Here is a 20253-nt window from a genome sequence, read left to right on the forward strand (position 1 = left end):
ATGAAGATGAAGATGTACCTGTGCAAGTGAACAATTGGATCCACAAGGGACAACAACCCTTTCCACAGACTACACACACATCAGAAACATAAATGTTAGAAGCCTACAACAATATATGTGAAGAAGACTTTAGTATTAAAAGTGAAGATGTGAGGTGAAATAAGTAGAAATGCAGCAATAAAAACAAGCAACTCCACTCACGATGGCTCTAAAGTTCAGTGATGTGTTGCTAACTTCAGCATTTTTCTTCTTTGTTGATGTTTTGCAGTAGTTAACATCCATGATGTAACAATGCTGCTAATCTACCACAGTCCACATTTTGTTAACCATTTTATTCATTCATACTTTTAATTGGATAATAACATCAATAAAATGCAGTGGAAAAAATGTGTGGAAAAAAAAACAATGAAAATAATAAGATGTCCTCTCTTCAAAGATGAGGTAAAAAAATAGCAACATATATAATATTCAATAAATGCACACAACTTAAACAGTAAGTACAGGCCAACATATAAGACTAGAAGATGAGAAGCACTACATACAACATCAAATATACATTCTTATTAAACATGCTGTGTTTTTAAACTACATTTAGCACAATCACTGTTTAAGTGTTCTTAAATCCCTGCAGCTTCCATGACTGTTACACACTTGTGTCTACTGACCTGATACTTAAACCTGAACATCTTATCACACACAGTGCAACTAAACGGTTTCTCTCCAGTGTGTTCTCATGTGTGTGGTCATGCAGTCCTTTCTGGAGAAACTCTTCTTACAAACAGAGCAACTAAAAGGTTTCTCTCCAGTGTGTGTTCTCATGTGTGTGGTCATGTGTTGCTCTCTGGAGAAACTCTTCTTACAAACAGAGCAAGTAAAAGGTTTCTCACCTGTGTGTGTTCTCATGTGTAATATCATGTCATTCTTAGTGTTGAATCTTTTAGCACAAGCTGAGCAATTAAAAGGTTTCTCTCCAGTGTGTGTTCTCATGTGTGTGGTCATGCAGTCCTTTCTGGAGAAACTCTTCTTACAAACAGAGCAACTAAAAGGTTTCTCTCCAGTGTGTGTTCTCATGTGTGTGGTCATGTGTTGCTCTCTGGAGAAACTCTTCTTACAAACAGAGCAAGTAAAAGGTTTCTCACCTGTGTGTGTTCTCATGTGTAATATCATTTCCCACTTAGTGTTGAATCTTTTAGCACAAGCTGAGCAACTAAAAGGTTTCTCTCCAGTGTGTGATCTCATGTGTGTGGTCATGTTAAGCTTTGTGGAGAAACTCTTCTTGCAAATAAAAGGTTTCTCTCCAGTATGTATTCTCATGTGTTCTGTAAAATGACCCTTATGTCTAAATGATTTCCCACATTGAGAGCAGTCAAAGTGTTTGTTGTTAGTGTGATGTCTCGTATCACCTTTAGAGTCATTTTGACTCTCCAAAGGTTTTTGGATGTGGTCACTGTGATCAGAAGAGTGTGACATCATGTGGTCCATGTCTGACAGTGGAGCAAAGATGCTGTCTGGTTCTGACTTTATATCTTCACAATGCTCTCCATCAGCTTCTGTGATGTGTTGACTTACAAGCTCCGCCCCTCTGTTCTCCTCACTTTGACTGTGATGAAGCTGTAAGGACTGAGCTTCATCTTCATCATGAAGCTGCTCCTCTTTAATGTGGGAGGGGGCCTGTAGCTCCTTCTGTCCCACACTGGTGTGCCACTCCTCTTCATGACTCCCCGCTGACACCCGCTGGACGTCTGCAGAACAAATGAGGTGTTACTGTATGGAAGTTTGCAGTATTCAAACTATTGACATGTGAGCTAGGCCAAATAGACAGTGATGCACAAGCTACCTGGACAATGTAGTAAGCTAAGCTACAAGTTACTCTCACATAAATGTAGCTAAGCTATCCTCACAGAATTGTAGCATGCTACACTGCAAAAGTAGCTTGCCACATCAAAGCTACATTTACATTTAAAGGCCTACTGAAAGCCACTACTAGCGACCACGCAGTCTGATAGTTTATAGATCAATGATGAAATCTTAACATTGCAACACATGCCAATACGGCCGGGTTAACTTATAAAGTGACATTTTACATTTCCCGCCACACTTCCGCTTGAAAAGGTCTATGTATGATGACGTATGCGCGTGACGTCAATGGTTGAAGGGGAAGTATTGGGACACATTGTATCACAATACAAACTGCTCTGTTTTCATCGCAAAATTCCACAGTATTCTGGACATCTGTGTTGGTGAATCTTTTGCAATTTGTTTAATGAACAATGAAGACTGCAAAGAAGAAAGCTGTAGGTGGGATCAGTGTATTAGCGGCTGGCTGCAGCAACACAACCAGGAGGATTTTGAGTTGGATAGCAGACGCGCTATCCGACGCTAGCCGCCGACCGCATCTATGATCGTGTGAAGTCCTTCGTCGCGCCGTCGATCGCTGGAACGCAGGTGAGCACGGGTGTTGATGAGCAGATGAGAGCTGGCTGGCGTAGGTGGATAGCTAATGTTTTTAGCATAGCTCTGTCGAGGTCCCGTAGCTAAGTTAGCTTCAATGGCGTTGTATGCATGCATGTTCCAAGTCAAGTCAAGTCAACTAACACTTGGTGGACATTCAAGCCACAAAATGCAAATGGAGTATTGTTGGTGTATTTTGGATGGTTATAGCGGACCTCCCATTGGCTCCATTGCAAGTGGACTTTTATTTACATTTATGAGTTACAATTAGGGCTGGGTGATACATGGAATATACTGGATATATCGTGGGTTTGTCTCTGTGCGATATAGAAAATGACTATATGGTGATATTGGAGTATACGTTCTCACACAGTTGCTTTTAGCTGCAGGCATTACACTACAGGCTCTTCTCACTCTTTCTTGTCTCTCCTTCTCACAGAGACATAAAACAAGCGCACCTTGTTACATACGTCACATACTGTCACGTGTGCAACGTCATACGCTCTCACGGAGCAGACAGGTAGCGACATGGTAACGTTAGCTGTGATGTGAGTGGTAATACGAGAGAAAGAAGGTGCCAATCTGGTAACAAATGAAGGAATAATTAATTCCCAAGACAAACAGCAGGGGGTCCATCGTCTGGCGGTGGTGTGGCTTCAAGCAGGTAGATGGTGGACAAGTATGCGGCAAAAGCGTTGCTACAAAAAGTAGCAGCACTGCTAATGTAGCATCATTTGAAAAGTCACCCGCTAGAGAATGAAGAGTGCTTGAAACTCTGCATGTCAACATCTCCGTTCAGTGCCACACCCACAAAATGCCCAAGCAACCATTTCCACATCAACACCGTATGAAACAAATAGTCAACAACAGAAGGAGATAACGTCCGCAGGAACCTACCACATAGTGAAGGACATACACTATTGATTTTGATTGATTGAAACTTTTATTAGTAGATTGCACAGTGAAGTACATATTCCGTACAATTGACCAACTTGTTTAAGTCGGGGTCCACTTAAATTGATTCATGATACAGATATATACTATTTTCATAATACAGTCATCACACAAGATAGTCATCAGTGTATACAATGAATTGTTTACATTATTTACAATCCGTGGTGTGGGATGTGAAAGGGGGAGGGGGGTTAGGATTAGTTGGTATCAACACTTCAGTCATCAACAATTGCATCATCAGAGAAAGTTAGTTTAGGGTTGAAGTTGCCTGAAGGTGTTGTTTTAGTGCGGTTTTGAAGGAGGATAGAGATGCCCTTTCTTACTATTTGATTTCCTATTATGCAGCTCATTTTTATTTGACACTTATTGAAATATCTTGTGTGACATCATGCACAAAAGTGCACTTTATTTGTTTTTAAATATTGTAGTGGCGTTCTGTACAAAAAGTGCACTTTAATTTAGTGTAGTTTTGATATGTCATCTTAGTGACATCATGCACAAAAGTGCACTAATAGCTTGTTTTAAAATGTCTCTGACAATCTTGCACTTTCTGTTTTGAAATGACATGAATGTTTGTGCCACTGCTTAATAACTGTTTCATAAATACACTTTTGCTAAATTGACTTAGTTGTGGTTTCCCTCTCTGCATGGAAGTTTAAAAGTAGCATATATTAATGCAGTATGAAGAAGAATGTTTTAATGTAGACACATAGAATCATCATACTGCTGTGATTATATGCATCAAGTGTTCATTCAAGGCTAAGGCAAAATATCCACATATATATGGTGTATCGTGACATGGACTAAACATATCCACATATATATGGTGTATGGTGACATGGACTAAACATATCCACATATATATGGTGTATCGTGACATGGACTAAACATATCCACATATATATGGTGTATCATGACATGACCTAAACATATCCACATATATATGGTGTATGGTGACATGGCCTAAACATATCCACATATATATGGTGTATCGTGACATGGACTAAACATATCCACATATATATGGTGTATCGTGACATGGACTAAACATATCCACATATATATGGTGTATCGTGACATGGACTAAACATATCCACATATATATGGTGTATCGTGACATGGACTAAACATATCCACATATATATGGTGTATCGTGACATGGACTAAACATATCCACATATATATGGTGTATCGTGACATGGACTAAACATATCCACATATATATGGTGTATCGTGACATGGCCTAAACATATCCACATATATATGGTGTATGGTGACATGGACTAAACATATCCACATATATATGGTGTATCGTGACATGGACTAAACATATCCACATATATATGGTGTATGGTGACATGGACTAAACATATCCACATATATATGGTGTATGGTGACATGGACTAAACATATCCACATATATATGGTGTATCGTGACATGGACTAAACATATCCACATATATATGGTGTATCGTGACATGGACTAAACATATCCACATATATATGGTGTATGGTGACATGGACTAAACATATCCACATATATATGGTGTATCGTGACATGGACTAAACATATCCACATATATATGGTGTATGGTGACATGGACTAAACATATCCACATATATATGGTGTATCGTGACATGGACTAAACATATCCACATATATATGGTGTATCGTGACATGGACTAAACATATCCACATATATATGGTGTATCGTGACATGGCCTAAACATATCCACATATATATGGTGTATCGTGACATGGACTAAACATATCCACATATATATGGTGTATCGTGACATGGACTAAACATATCCACATATATATGGTGTATCGTGACATGGCCTAAACATATCCACATATATATGGTGTATCGTGACATGGACTAAACATATCCACATATATATGGTGTATCGTGACATGGACTAAACATATCCACATATATATGGTGTATCGTGACATGGACTAAACATATCCACATATATATGGTGTATCGTGACATGGACTAAACATATCCACATATATATGGTGTATCGTGACATGGACTAAACATATCCACATATATATGGTGTATCATGACATGGACTAAACATATCCACATATATATGGTGTATGGTGACATGGCCTAAACATATCCACATATATATGGTGTATCGTGACATGGACTAAACATATCCACATATATATGGTGTATCGTGACATGGACTAAACATATCCACATATATATGGTGTATCGTGACATGGACTAAACATATCCACATATATATGGTGTATCGTGACATGGACTAAACATATCCACATATATATGGTGTATCATGACATGACCTAAACATATCCACATATATATGGTGTATGGTGACATGGACTAAACATATCCACATATATATGGTGTATGGTGACATGGACTAAACATATCCACATATATATGGTGTATCGTGACATGGACTAAACATATCCACATATATATGGTGTATGGTGACATGGACTAAACATATCCACATATATATGGTGTATCGTGACATGGACTAAACATATCCACATATATATGGTGTATGGTGACATGGACTAAACATATCCACATATATATGGTGTATCGTGACATGGACTAAACATATCCACATATATATGGTGTATGGTGACATGGACTAAACATATCCACATATATATGGTGTATCGTGACATGGACTAAACATATCCACATATATATGGTGTATCGTGACATGGACTAAACATATCCACATATATATGGTGTATCGTGACATGGCCTAAACATATCCACATATATATGGTGTATCGTGACATGGACTAAACATATCCACATATATATGGTGTATCGTGACATGGACTAAACATATCCACATATATATGGTGTATCGTGACATGGCCTAAACATATCCACATATATATGGTGTATCGTGACATGGACTAAACATATCCACATATATATGGTGTATCGTGACATGGACTAAACATATCCACATATATATGGTGTATCGTGACATGGACTAAACATATCCACATATATATGGTGTATCGTGACATGGACTAAACATATCCACATATATATGGTGTATCATGACATGGACTAAACATATCCACATATATATGGTGTATGGTGACATGGCCTAAACATATCCACATATATATGGTGTATCGTGACATGGACTAAACATATCCACATATATATGGTGTATCGTGACATGGACTAAACATATCCACATATATATGGTGTATCGTGACATGGACTAAACATATCCACATATATATGGTGTATCGTGACATGGACTAAACATATCCACATATATATGGTGTATCGTGACATGGACTAAACATATCCACATATATATGGTGTATCGTGACATGGACTAAACATATCCACATATATATGGTGTATCGTGACATGGACTAAACATATCCACATATATATGGTGTATGGTGACATGGACTAAACATATCCACATATATATGGTGTATCGTGACATGGACTAAACATATCCACATATATATGGTGTATCGTGACATGGACTAAACATATCCACATATATATGGTGTATCGTGACATGGACTAAACATATCCACATATATATGGTGTATGGTGACATGGACTAAACATATCCACATATATATGGTGTATGGTGACATGGACTAAACATATCCACATATATATGGTGTATCGTGACATGGACTAAACATATCCACATATATATGGTGTATCGTGACATGGACTAAACATATCCACATATATATGGTGTATGGTGACATGGCCTAAACATATCCACATATATATGGTGTATGGTGACATGGACTAAACATATCCACATATATATGGTGTATCGTGACATGGACTAAACATATCCACATATATATGGTGTATGGTGACATGGCCTAAACATATCCACATATATATGGTGTATCGTGACATGGACTAAACATATCCACATATATATGGTGTATCGTGACATGGACTAAACATATCCACATATATATGGTGTATGGTGACATGGACTAAACATATCCACATATATATGGTGTATCGTGACATGGACTAAACATATCCACATATATATGGTGTATGGTGACATGGACTAAACATATCCACATATATATGGTGTATGGTGACATGGCCTAAACATATCCACATATATATGGTGTATGGTGACATGGACTAAACATATCCACATATATATGGTGTATCATGACATGGACTAAACATATCCACATATATATGGTGTATCGTGACATGGCCTAAACATATCCACATATATATGGTGTATCGTGACATGGACTAAACATATCCACATATATATGGTGTATGGTGACATGGCCTAAACATATCCACATATATATGGTGTATCGTGACATGGACTAAACATATCCACATATATATGGTGTATGGTGACATGGACTAAACATATCCACATATATATGGTGTATCGTGACATGGCCTAGACATATCCACATATATATGGTGTATCGTGACATGGACTAAACATATCCACATATATATGGTGTATCGTGACATGGCCTAGACATATCCACATATATATGGTGTATGGTGACATGGACTAAACATATCCACATATATATGGTGTATGGTGACATGGCCTAAACATATCCACATATATATGGTGTATCGTGACATGGACTAAACATATCCACATATATATGGTGTATCGTGACATGGACTAAACATATCCACATATATATGGTGTATCATGACATGGACTAAACATATCCACATATATATGGTGTATGGTGACATGGACTAAACATATCCACATATATATGGTGTATGGTGACATGGACTAAACATATCCACATATATATGGTGTATGGTGACATGGACTAAACATATCCACATATATATGGTGTATCGTGACATGGACTAAACATATCCACATATATATGGTGTATGGTGACATGGACTAAACATATCCACATATATATGGTGTATCGTGACATGGACTAAACATATCCACATATATATGGTGTATCGTGACATGGACTAAACATATCCACATATTAATAAAAGGCCATATCACCCAGTACTTAGAATGTGATTTTTTTTTATATATATCCACCATCATGTCTTTTATAATGATTGTGAACGATGGAAAAATTCCCCCAAAAAGTGCAGTTCCCCTCTAAATTGCAATGATTAGATTTAAGACTTGAAGTGTATGAGCATGAAGTGATGAAGCCTACTTGGATGAGTGTTCTAAGACAAAGTGAACAGTCCAGTTGTGATGGATTGAGAATAAAATGATATGTGCTTACTTGGACTGTGATGAAGCTGTGAGGATTCAGGTGCTTTGTCTTCATGCTCTTCAGTCTTCACAGAGACAACAGTCAGTGGAAACTTGCTGACATCATCCTCCTCCTGCCCTACAACACACTCTCCCTCCTGACTGATCCACACTTCCTTCTCTTCCTCTTTCATGTGGGGGGGCTGTGGATCCTCCTCATCATATTTAATGTCTGTTGGGTAAATAAGTAAATAAGATAAAAAGAGAATACACATCGTTTTGGACTGACACTGTTAACACAATGACATTATTTGTGTTCTTTTGTGTGCTGTGTTAAAAGTGTGTAGCAAAACAACCAATAAAAATTCAGGAAATACCTCATTTTGTCCCAGTCACTACAATTAATTCAAAAGTCAGTACAAAAACAGACTTGGAAATTTGATGGGGGCAATTTGAAAAGTTTTTATAAGTATGAGGCAGCATTGATTGAGGCATTCTTAACTTTACACTCACTGATGTAAAGTGTGTAAATATTTTATTCTGTATACGGTCTATGACACCTAAACTTTATCTCTAAACTCAACCACAGTCTTGTAATGACATAGTCATTACCTTAACTTCAATATCATGGAAATGAAAAATCTAATTCCAAAATCACTTAAAAAAACATTCATGGTAAGTTTTTGCCATCATGCAAAATACTTTTTTGTCGTCATTTTGTTGGCTGGGCCAAAAGGAACTTTTACCAAAACATGTTTTACTATGTGGTATTTTATGGAGTATCTCCATCAACAATTCCTCTTTAGGAATTGGAGACCATCTACGACACGCTGACAGAAAGTCAGTCAAGTGTTGACTACTTTGGTTATTGAAAATAAATGTTTACTTTCACTTATTGTTGCATGTAAGTCAGAATCAGGAAGTGAAATTATAACTTTAATTAGATTTGATTACAGTGTAAAATGCATTTGGTGAGTGTGTGAGTTTTGTGTAAACATGTTGATACAGGTTTACATCTTCTTGGGGACTGGAACACAGATATGTCCTGAAACGATGCACCCATTTTTAAAACCTTCACTAAGCTGGGCCACCAACATGGTCTCACTTAGCTCATTAAGCAAACTACCAGGGTGAGTGAGTCCTTTTCAACTTTCCTAGACCTCGTTGTTACTTCTGACCAGTCTAAGATCACCACAAGTGGAACTACTGTATGCGGCTTAAGTGATCATTCCATCATTTTCTGTACCCATAAAGAACATAGAACTGAGGCTGACGACCACAAAACAAGCAAAGCTACAATCCTTAAGACCTAGACTAGCAAGGCTTTCAATGACAAACTGGCACATTAAGACTCGCCTGGTACTTGCAAGTACACAGGTTTTTGGATCACTTCCTAACCTCAGAAAAGTAGATAACTTCACAGTCAAAGTGGGTGACAATATTATAACAAACAAAAATGAGATGACCTATCTTGGCTGCATCGTAGAGACTAATCTCTCCAATGAAAAAATGACTACTAAGGTATTCAAAGAATCAACCGACGAATTCTGTTCTTACTAGTGTTGTCCCGATACCAATATTTTGGTAGCGGGACCTGTACCAAAATGTATTGATACTTTTTGATACTTTTCTAAATAGAAAGGACCATAAAAAAGTGCATTATTGGCTTTATTTTAACAAAAAGTCTTCGGGTACATTAAACATATGTTTCTTATTGCAAGTTTGTCCTAAAATAAAATAGTGAACTTACTAGACAACTTGTCTTTTAGTAGGAAGTAAACAAACAAAGGCTCCTAATTTAGTCTGCTGACATATGCAGTAACATATTGTGTCATTTATCTACCTATTATTTTGTCAAAATTATTAAGGACAAGTGGTAGAAAATTGATTATTAATCTACTTCTTCATTTACTGTTAATATCTGCTTATTTTCTGTTTTAACATGTGCTATCTACACTTCTGTTCAAATTTAATAATCACTTATTCCTCTGTTGTTTGATACTTTACATTAGTTTTGGATGATACCACAAATTTGGGTAGCAGTCTGATACCAAGTAGTTACAGGATCATACTTTGGTCATATTCAAAGTCCTCATGTGTCCAGGGACATATTTACTGACTTTATAAACATTATATAATTTTTTTTAAACAAAAGAAGATGTTGTGATGCCAAAAAATATTGATATAATCATAGAAGTAGTACTTTTTACAGGCGGTGTAGTACCAAATATGATTCATTAGTATCGCGGTACTATACCAATACCGGTATACCATACAACCGTAGTTCTTACATAGTAGGATCACCCCGCTGGTGGGTAGAAATACACTTAAGACTCTAACACAAGCACTCATTTAACCCCACTTTGACTACAGAGTTCATGTTTAGTACCGTGACGCCTTAAAAGCCCTGAAAAACAAACTCCCGACAGCCAAAACAAAATGATTGGGCTTCTACTCAACCGTCCTTCTCGGGCTCACCTTTCTGCCAATCATTTCAGACTACAGCTTCTTGCAGTTGGTCTGGTGTACAAGATACACCATACCACTAAAATACCCATGTATTGCAACTACCCAGAAGTAGTTGTACAAATGACATTCAACCCAGATTTCACAACTAAAAAGGTTCCAAATCATTTTCTGCTATCCCACCAAAATGTGGTACTCCCTATCAAAAAGAGAAGACATTACAGGTTGCGGCTACTCGTAACTGAGACTATACAAAGCCTTTTGCTTATTGTAAATTATATTTTCATTTATTTTCTTGCAGTATATTTGTATTGTAAATGCTACTTTCTACATAGTAATGTGAGTTAAAACATATTTCCACTGAAACCATCTCAGGCTTTCTTGTAGCAGCAGGGTTTCCCGCAGCGTTTTGTTGTTAAGGCAGCCGCCTTAACAACAAAGAGCCGCCGCCTAAACTAACGTCTTAACAGGATCTCAAGCCACACGTGCACATTTAAAAAAACTATTACTGTCCCCAAGCAAACGCATACACTGAGTGTCATATGCATGCCAAAATACTGGGGGCGCTGTAGCCTAGGACTTAAGACCATTTTAGCCAATCAGAAACATCCAAAACGTAATTTCCAGAGGCGGCATATATCAAAAATGGCGGGTCACGGCAAGAAAGAATTATCTATGTGGACTGACAAAGAAGTAGAGCTAATTTTAAGCATCGTTTTGGAGCTTAAAGTAAACAAAACTCAACAAAGTGCTGACTGGGAAACTTGCCAGTCCAAGTCTGGTGACATTCTTACCCTATTTTGGAACGGTACGGACTTGGAGGGACATCTGAGGAATATCCTCATCGGAAAGAGGACATGACAAGAACAACTATCGACACTAAACTGAAAGTGATTGGTGGAAAGTACAGACAAGCAGTGGACGCAGGTGGAAGAAGAAGTGGTTACGCTAGAGTTGTTTTGCTGTACTTCCAACTATGCCAGCAGATCTGGGGCGCTTCTCCATCAACTACATCCATTCCATTTAGAATAGAAACATCAGATATTGACACAAGCTCTCACAGGAGTTGGGATTCTCCATTCACCCTTGACAGCCTGGTCACAGACAAAGATATGCCCAATGATGTACAAGAGCAGCAAGATTCCAATAGGAGCAATCCACAATCTTCTGTGGTGATAGAGAGAAGAGCTCTACTTCAGGTATGTGGGCGCTAACTTCATTGCTAGGAAGTAATATTGTTAAAAGGCAGATAGATGGGGCATCAAAACATTTTTATATGAACTGCACTACAATTCCAAATGCTCTCAGATGACCACTTTCAACAATGTGGAATCATATTTGTTTGAATATGATCATTGTTTGACAACAGTGTGACAAAAATACTTGCTTTGGAATCAGAAGTCAAGGCGGCAAGCATATATTCAAGTTCAGCTGTTTTACATGTATTTAAAGGCCTACTCTTTTTTTTTTAAATTATTTAAACGGGGATAGCAGATCCATTCTATGTGTCATACTTGATCATTTCGCGATATTGCCATATTTTTGTTGAAAGGATTTAGTAGAGAACAACGACGATAAAGGTCGCAACTTTTGGTCGCTGATAAAAAAAAGGAAGGACTCCTCACATTTTCCCATTGTTTACACCAGCAGCGAGAGAGATTCGGACCGAGAAAGCGACGATTACCCCATTAATTTGAGCGAGGATGAAAGATTTGTGGATGAGGAAACGTGAGAGTGAAGGACTACAGTGCAGTGCAGGATGTATCTTTTTTCGCTCTGACCGTAACTTAGGTACAAGCTGGTTCATTGGATTCCACACTTTCTCCTTTTTCTATTGTGGATCACGGATTTGTATTTTAAACCACCTGGGATACTATATCCTCTTGAAAATGAGAGTCGAGAACGCGAAATGGACATTCACAGTGACTTTTATCTCCACGACAATGCATCGGTGAAGCTCTTTAGCTACTGAGCTAACGTGATAGCATCGGGCTCAAATGCAGATAGAAACAAAATAAATAAATCCCTGACTGGAAGGATAGACAGAAAATCAACAATACTATTAAACCATGGACATGTAACTACACGGTTAATAATTTCCAGCTTGGCGAAGCTTAACAATGCTGTTGCTAATGACGCCATTGAAGCTAACTTAGCAACGGGACCTCACAGAGCTATGATAAAAACATTAGCGCTCCACCTACGCCAGCCAGCCGTCATCTGCTCATCAACACCCGTGCTCACCTGCGTTCCAGCGATCGACGGAAGGACGAAGGACTTCACCCGATCATCCATGCGGTCGGCGGCTAGCGCGTCTGCTATCCAAGTCAAAGTCCTCCTGGTTATGTTGCTACAGCCAGCCGCTAATACACCGATCCCACCTACAACTTTCTTCTTTGCAGTCTTCATTGTTCATTAAACAAATTGCAAACGATTCACCAACACAGATGTCCAGAATACTGTGGAATTTTGAGATGAAAACATAGCTTTTTTGTATTGGATTCAATGGGATACCAATACTTCCGTTTAACTACTGACGTCACGCGCATACGTCATCATATATAGACGCTTTCAACCGGAAGTTTAGCTGGAAATTTTAAATTGCACTTTATAAGTTAACCCGGCCGTATTGGCATGTGTTGCAATGTTAAGATTTCATCATTGATATATAAACTATCAGACTGCATGAGAATCAGCACCTCCAAGTCCGAGTCCATGGTTCTCGCCCAGAAAAGGGTGGAGTGCCATCTCCGGGTTGCGGAAGAGACCCTGCCCCAAGTGGAGGAGTTCCAGTACCTTGGAGTCTTGTTCACGAGTGAGGGAAGAGTGGATGGTGAGATCGACAGGCGGATCGGTGCGGCGTCTTCAGTAATGCGGACGCTGTATCGATCCGTTGTGGTGAAGAAGGAGCTGAGCCGGAAGGCAAAGCTCTCAATTTACCGGTCGATCTACGTTCCCATCCTCACCTATGGTCATGAGCTTTGGGTCATGACCGAAAGGACAAGATCACGGGTACACGCGGCCCAAATGAGTTTCCTCCGCCGGGTGGCGGGGCTCTCCCTTAGAGATAGGGTAAGAAGCTCTGCCATCCGGGGGGAGCTCAAAGTAAAGCCGCTGCTCCTCCACATCGAGAGGAGCCAGTTGAGGTGGTTCGGGCATCTGGTCAGGATGCCACCCGAACGCCTCCCTAGGGAGGTGTTTAGGGCACGTCCGACCGGTAGGAGGCCACGAGGAAGACCCAGGACACGTTGGGAAGACTATGTCTCCCAGCTGGCCTGGGAACGCCTCGGGATCCCCTGGGAAGAGCTGGACGAAGTGGCTGGGGAGAGGGAAGTCTGGGTTTCCCTGCTTAAGCTGCTGCCCCCGCGACCCGACCTCGGATAAGCGGAAGAAAATGGATGGATGGACTGCGTGGTCGGTAGTAGTGGCTTTCAGTAGGCCTTTAAATAGGCTTGTATTAAAAATGCTTTGAGTAGTTTCTTGTAATAAATAATATTGAGTTAAGTAAAACTGCAGTTGCATTAAATATTTTTTTTTTCTGTCAAAATTAAAATAGCTCGAAGTGTTTTATTGACACACATTGTTTCCTGACGATGTTGAGGACCATTTGACATGTTGTAAATAACATGTCACTATCTTACACCTGTGCTAAAGTGGCTTCATCCCAAATAATATATTCATGATTGTTGAATGTCATTTTGTAAAAATCCTTATATATTTTTTTTTTTTTTTTTTCACGAGGCAAAACTCAACAGCCACAAGCAGGACAGACTAAAAGGAAAACTTCCAATGGAGACAAAGTTGCTGAATGCAGTAGAAGACAACGTCCAAACAAAGAAGAGACTTCTGGACATGATGGAGACCTCAGAGAAGCAATCGTCTGACAATTTAGACAAACTAACCTCAAATTACTAAGTCAAAATATTGACTTACTAAGTCATAATAATGACATACTTAGTATCTCAGGTAACTCGGACTGTTTTGTGTTTTATTTGTACTTTACGGGCAAAATATGGAGATATATATCGTATATCGCCATTCTGCAAATGGAGCGGAAAACACAACCAAAAAGTGTAGGCTTCTTTATTTCTCTAATATTTTTATTTATTATAAGAAATTGTTATTTGGTTATTTTTTAATAAACAATGTGTTCAATGTAATGAGAGTCTGTAGTTTATTGGCCCTCCAGGCTGTGGTGGCAGCGATGAGGTGGAGACGTGATGGCGAGAGGCCAAGTTACACTGTTCCTTACACCCACCCACCCCCTTCCCCGTCCGGCCGCCTATCCCGGGCCACGCCCCCTCCCACCACCTTAACTAACACATTTTCTGGGGGAAACACTGAGCAGTGAATGTGTACCGTGATGAAAGTGTAGCCTTTCCTATGCAAACTTCTCATAAGTCCTTCAATCAATCAATCACACATTGTTACAAACTGAGAGGAACATCAACATCAAACTGTCTCGTTTTCATGAAGAATGTAAATGAAAGCATTGCATCATCCCCACAAGACAAAGCATCTTCCTATTAAGTTCAAGTTAAAGTACCAATGATTGTCACACACACACACACACACACACACACACACACACACACACACACACACACTCACTAGGTGTCGCAAAATTATTCTCTGCATTTGACCCCTCACCCTTGATCACCCCCTGGGAGGTGAGGGGAGCAGTGAGCAGCAGCGTTGGCCGCGCCCGGGAATCATTTTTGGTGATGCAACCCCCAATTCCAACCCTTAATGCTGAGTGCCAAGCAGGGAGGTAATGGCTCCCATTTTTATAGTCTTTGGTATGACTCGGCCGGGGTTTGAACTCACAACCTACCCATCTCAGAGCGGACACTCTAACCCAGGCCTGGGCAATTATTTTGACTCAGGGGCCACATTTACAGAAAAATATGTGTCTGGTGGCCGGTATTTGTATTTTTAGGACCACTAATACACAACCTCACAATAATGTCTGATTGAATGCTAAAAACGCCTGAAAAAACGGAATGGAATTTAAAAAATGTTTACTGAATGAGACACCCACAATGTACATGAAAATAAAGAATGTGGGATTTACAATATTAACTATGAAGAATAAAACACTGAATATTGACAACATATGAACGTCACACCCCCTCTCCATCCACATATTTTACAATCAAGCAAAATGCAACAAACACAGCGAAATATGAACACGAAGGGTAAAAAAAACAAACACTTACAATCTGATATATCTGATATATCACTAAGCTTTAGAACTTTGTTGTGAAAATCTCCTTCCGCGTCTGTCCCTGACACCCACATTTCAGGAAACACTCCGTGGAAACGCTCCCCGCCCACACTGCTTGGTGCCTCGTCTGAGCTGCTGTGACTTAGATTACCATAGTAACTAATTAGATGACCATAGTAACTATTTAGATTACCATAGTAACTAATTAGAATACCATAGTAACTAATTAGATTACCATAGTAAATAATTAGAACACCATAGTAACTAATTAGATTACCATAGTAACTAATTGAAATACCATAGTAACTAATTAGATTACCATAGTAACTAATTAGAATACCATAGTAACTGGTATATCATGCAAAAGCGCAGATTCCAACCATTGAAATACTTTGTATAGGGCTTTGGAAAACCACGAATTATGAACTCAAACTTGAATTTCCAGGAAAACCTGAATTATCATACATTTCAAAAACAAATGTATGAAATGTTTAAGTTTAATATCTAACTTAAACTTAGATATTTAAATTTCCATCTTAAATATCTAAAAAATTATTTGGGAATGTCCGGTGGGCCGCAAGTGGCCCCCGGGCCTTAATTTGCCCAGGTCTGCTCTAACCACTAGGCCACCGATTAACCATCTATTGAAGAAAGGTGTTAATAATCCTATATAAAGTTAGTAAAGATGTGAGAGTAAGAAGTCAACAAACCTGTTCTGTGTAACACAACTTGATATTTCTTGAAAACAGCGTCCAGTAGTTGATTGTTCTCCTCTTTTGTTCTAGAAAGTTCCGCCTCGTATTCTGCTATCGTTCTTTCTAACACTACAAATATTTCTTCAACGGCAGCAGTTAGTCGCGCTCTCAACATGTGTAATGTAGACATTTTCACACAATCACAACACTTTACTCTCACACTTGATGTCTACTTAGCGATGTGTTGATAACTTCTGTTAGCAGCTAACAAGCTAAGCTAACTAGCGAGCTAAGCTAACTAACAATAAACGAGCACGAGAAGCAGCAAAGTGCTTCTAGCGCATCGAAACGATTTTACCCTGAATTAAAGAATCAAAGATGTATTTTATACGACGTAAATATTTCAAACTGGAGAACAAATAATAAGACTGACTTATTAGCGTCCTTCTGGCTTCGTTCTGGGTCAATGTGCTTTCACGACAGTTGGCACGCTTGACGTTACAAGACGGTTCTGCTCTCGTCTATGACTGCTCTGCTCTCGCGAGATGTGTCATGCGCAGAAGACTCAAAGCTTTGTAGTAAATCAGGAGCGTGATCACTTTTTGATTTTCTACATTTATTTTGCATTATTGACTTTGTTAAAACTGTTGTTTGTAATCAAATGATTTTTTTGTTGTTGTTGTAATTGTTTCATTAACTAAAATGATGTATATATTGTTGTATTATTCACCAATAAGTCGATACATTTTGGTCTGTGTTTTATTCTGATGATAATGAAAAATGAGGTAAAAGGCAAAGTGAAAGTGAAACTAAAATACTGCCTCTCGCCTACACGTCAATTTATCGTGCGGTAGCCAAAAGTCACCCGTAGATGGCAGTACAGTATTGTAAAGTCCTACATATAGTACCATTGAAATGTTGCTGCTCATATTAATAAAACACAAAATCCTTTATTTTTGACAAAATACCTCTAGTAGTGATACAAATGTGCTCTGGCAAAATAATCTTATGTCCTTTGTTTGGCTTGAAAGAAGCTATGAAAATAAACATGACAAAAAATGAGTAAATCTCCGCCATTTTAGTTTTTTTTTAAAAAGTTCTCAGGAAGAAAAAAAGGTTGTAGATGATGTGAAAGGACCAAATCCTCTGTTTAAGAATAATACGAATAATAATAATCAATGTTATTTATAAGGTGCCTTTCTAGAGACGATACAAACATTACAACATTGAACAATATAAAACAGAAAATGTCAGTTTAGACAAGAAACTAGAAATAGCTGAAATGAAAGTGAATAAGCATTCTGGAATAAGTGTGTTCTTGATTTGAAAAGGCTAAATGAGTCCATATTGTGGAAGTCTTGCTGTTGCAAAAATATGGAGGGTCAAATGGGACAAAATTAAACAAATAAATACATCTTTAAATAATTATTAAAATGTGATAATTCATTAAAAATGGAATTAAATACATAAATGTATTTTATCTTTCAAACTCAGCCATTAAAGTCAGGGGGCGGGTCCTAACATCTGATTGGTTCCACCGACCAGAGAGAATAGCGGTTGATATCTTCGTCCAAAGTGAGGAAATTGTTACTTCTTTGTAACTGTTTTGGACTTATGTTTGCTTGTTATCTGTATGTGGTATATAAGTTCCTGTCCTGTGCCCTTATTTGGTGTTTTTCACTTCCTCGTGCTGTTCACAATCTTCCACACCAGCTGCCTGATATGCAACCGGGACACACCTGTACCATGTTGCCAATCAATCTCCTATTTCAGTCCAGATTGTCATCCAGACAGCGTCGGATCTTTGCGTACACGTGTTGTTTCTGGTACAAAATTAGTTCCGCCTCTTGCGCATTTACTTCTGCACTCGCCTTCTTTTGTTTTCCTCCACTCCTTTTGTGGTTGAGTTTTCTATTCTTTCCTCCCCTCCGTGTGAGTATTTTCTCTGCATCCTTGGGGTCACGTCACTAAGCAGCATTCCAGCTCCTGACAGAAATAACTGCATTTATTACATTCCTCTACTTTATGTGCTACATGCTGTGGGTCAGCATAGGTCTTACTTGCATATGTTCCACATCTACAAGCTACTCCCCAAAAAGTATTAAACAGTTTTCAAATACTTTTAAAGTTCCAAAGATATGAAGATATGACGGGGCGAGGTTGTGGATAACCTTGCAAGTAAGAAGATGATCTAAAACTGGCTACGGTCTTTGACGAGGAGCCAGTGGAGTTGCTGCAAGACCAGGGTGATGTACTGGACTAAGGGGGTTCTGGTGAGTATCCGGCTGGGGGAGTTGAAGGATTCAAGGAATTGTATTGTTTAGACACATAAGATGGCAGGAAAACTAATAACCCAGGTTCCAGATTTAGCCCATTAAGAACCACGTGAAAGTATAGCCAAAAGTCACTAAAGTATGGTTTAATACAGCCAAACTTCACTCTCCCGCCACCTTGGACCAAGAATTGGATTAAAAAGGACCCCTTACAGGCAGTACACCAGACAATTGGACCCAGTTCAGGGACATAGTAACAGCGACTGCACAACCTCTGTTTGCCAAGAAGCAGAGAATTCAAAACTAGTTTGATGAGTACGACATGACTGTACAGGCTCAAATTGATGACAAAAGAAGAGCCTATATTGTGGATCCCAACATGACAGGTTTAAAGACTGTCAAGCAAAAGACCAAAGAGAGCTCTGCTCTATGCAAGACACATGGTGGGAGCCAAAAGCTGAGGAAATCCAGCATTATGCAGACTCTCTGGACTCCAAAATGCTCTTCAGACATCTCAAAGCCATCTTCGGTCCAGCCAAAGGGGGCACTGCACACCCTCTCTCTGTTGATGCATCCACCAAATTAAAGAGCAAATCTATCAGTGGGCGTTGGAAAAAACTCTTTAGTCAGTTCCTCAACAGACCACCTTCTGTTGACCAAGAGGCATTACAACAGATACCACAGAAGCCAACTCAGGTGTACCTGTACCTCCCTCCTACTCGGGGAAAGTGAGAACTGCCATGGACCAGACACACTGTGGTAAAGCAGCAGTTCAGAATGGCATACCTGTAGAAGTGTACAAAGCCTTAGGACCCACACCCACACCCAGACACACCTAGACACACACAGAGCGCACCTTCTGGACTAACTGCAACCGGGAGAGAGCTTTTTGGCTAATGCCAGCATAAAGTGCATTGCAGTAGTCCAGGCCACTTGAAATAAA

General features: G+C 39.0%; 1 protein-coding gene across 1 annotated transcript; it reads right to left on the bottom strand.

The window, feature by feature from the left end:
* Window positions 1-310: 310 nt before the first annotated feature.
* LOC133644870 (zinc finger and SCAN domain-containing protein 2-like) lies at window positions 311-17566 on the bottom strand. The gene is made up of 3 exons (XM_062039617.1): window positions 17053-17566; window positions 8681-8881; window positions 311-1742 (listed from the first exon to the last, which is right to left on the bottom strand). Exons 1-3 carry the CDS (start codon window positions 17225-17227, stop codon window positions 706-708), a joined length of 1413 nt encoding a protein of 470 aa, XP_061895601.1. The 5' UTR covers window positions 17228-17566; the 3' UTR covers window positions 311-705.
* Window positions 17567-20253: the final 2687 nt, after the last annotated feature.

The sequence above is a fragment of the Entelurus aequoreus genome, linkage group LG28, assembly GCF_033978785.1.
Source record: "Entelurus aequoreus isolate RoL-2023_Sb linkage group LG28, RoL_Eaeq_v1.1, whole genome shotgun sequence".
Classification (NCBI taxonomy): domain Eukaryota; kingdom Metazoa; phylum Chordata; class Actinopteri; order Syngnathiformes; family Syngnathidae; genus Entelurus; species Entelurus aequoreus.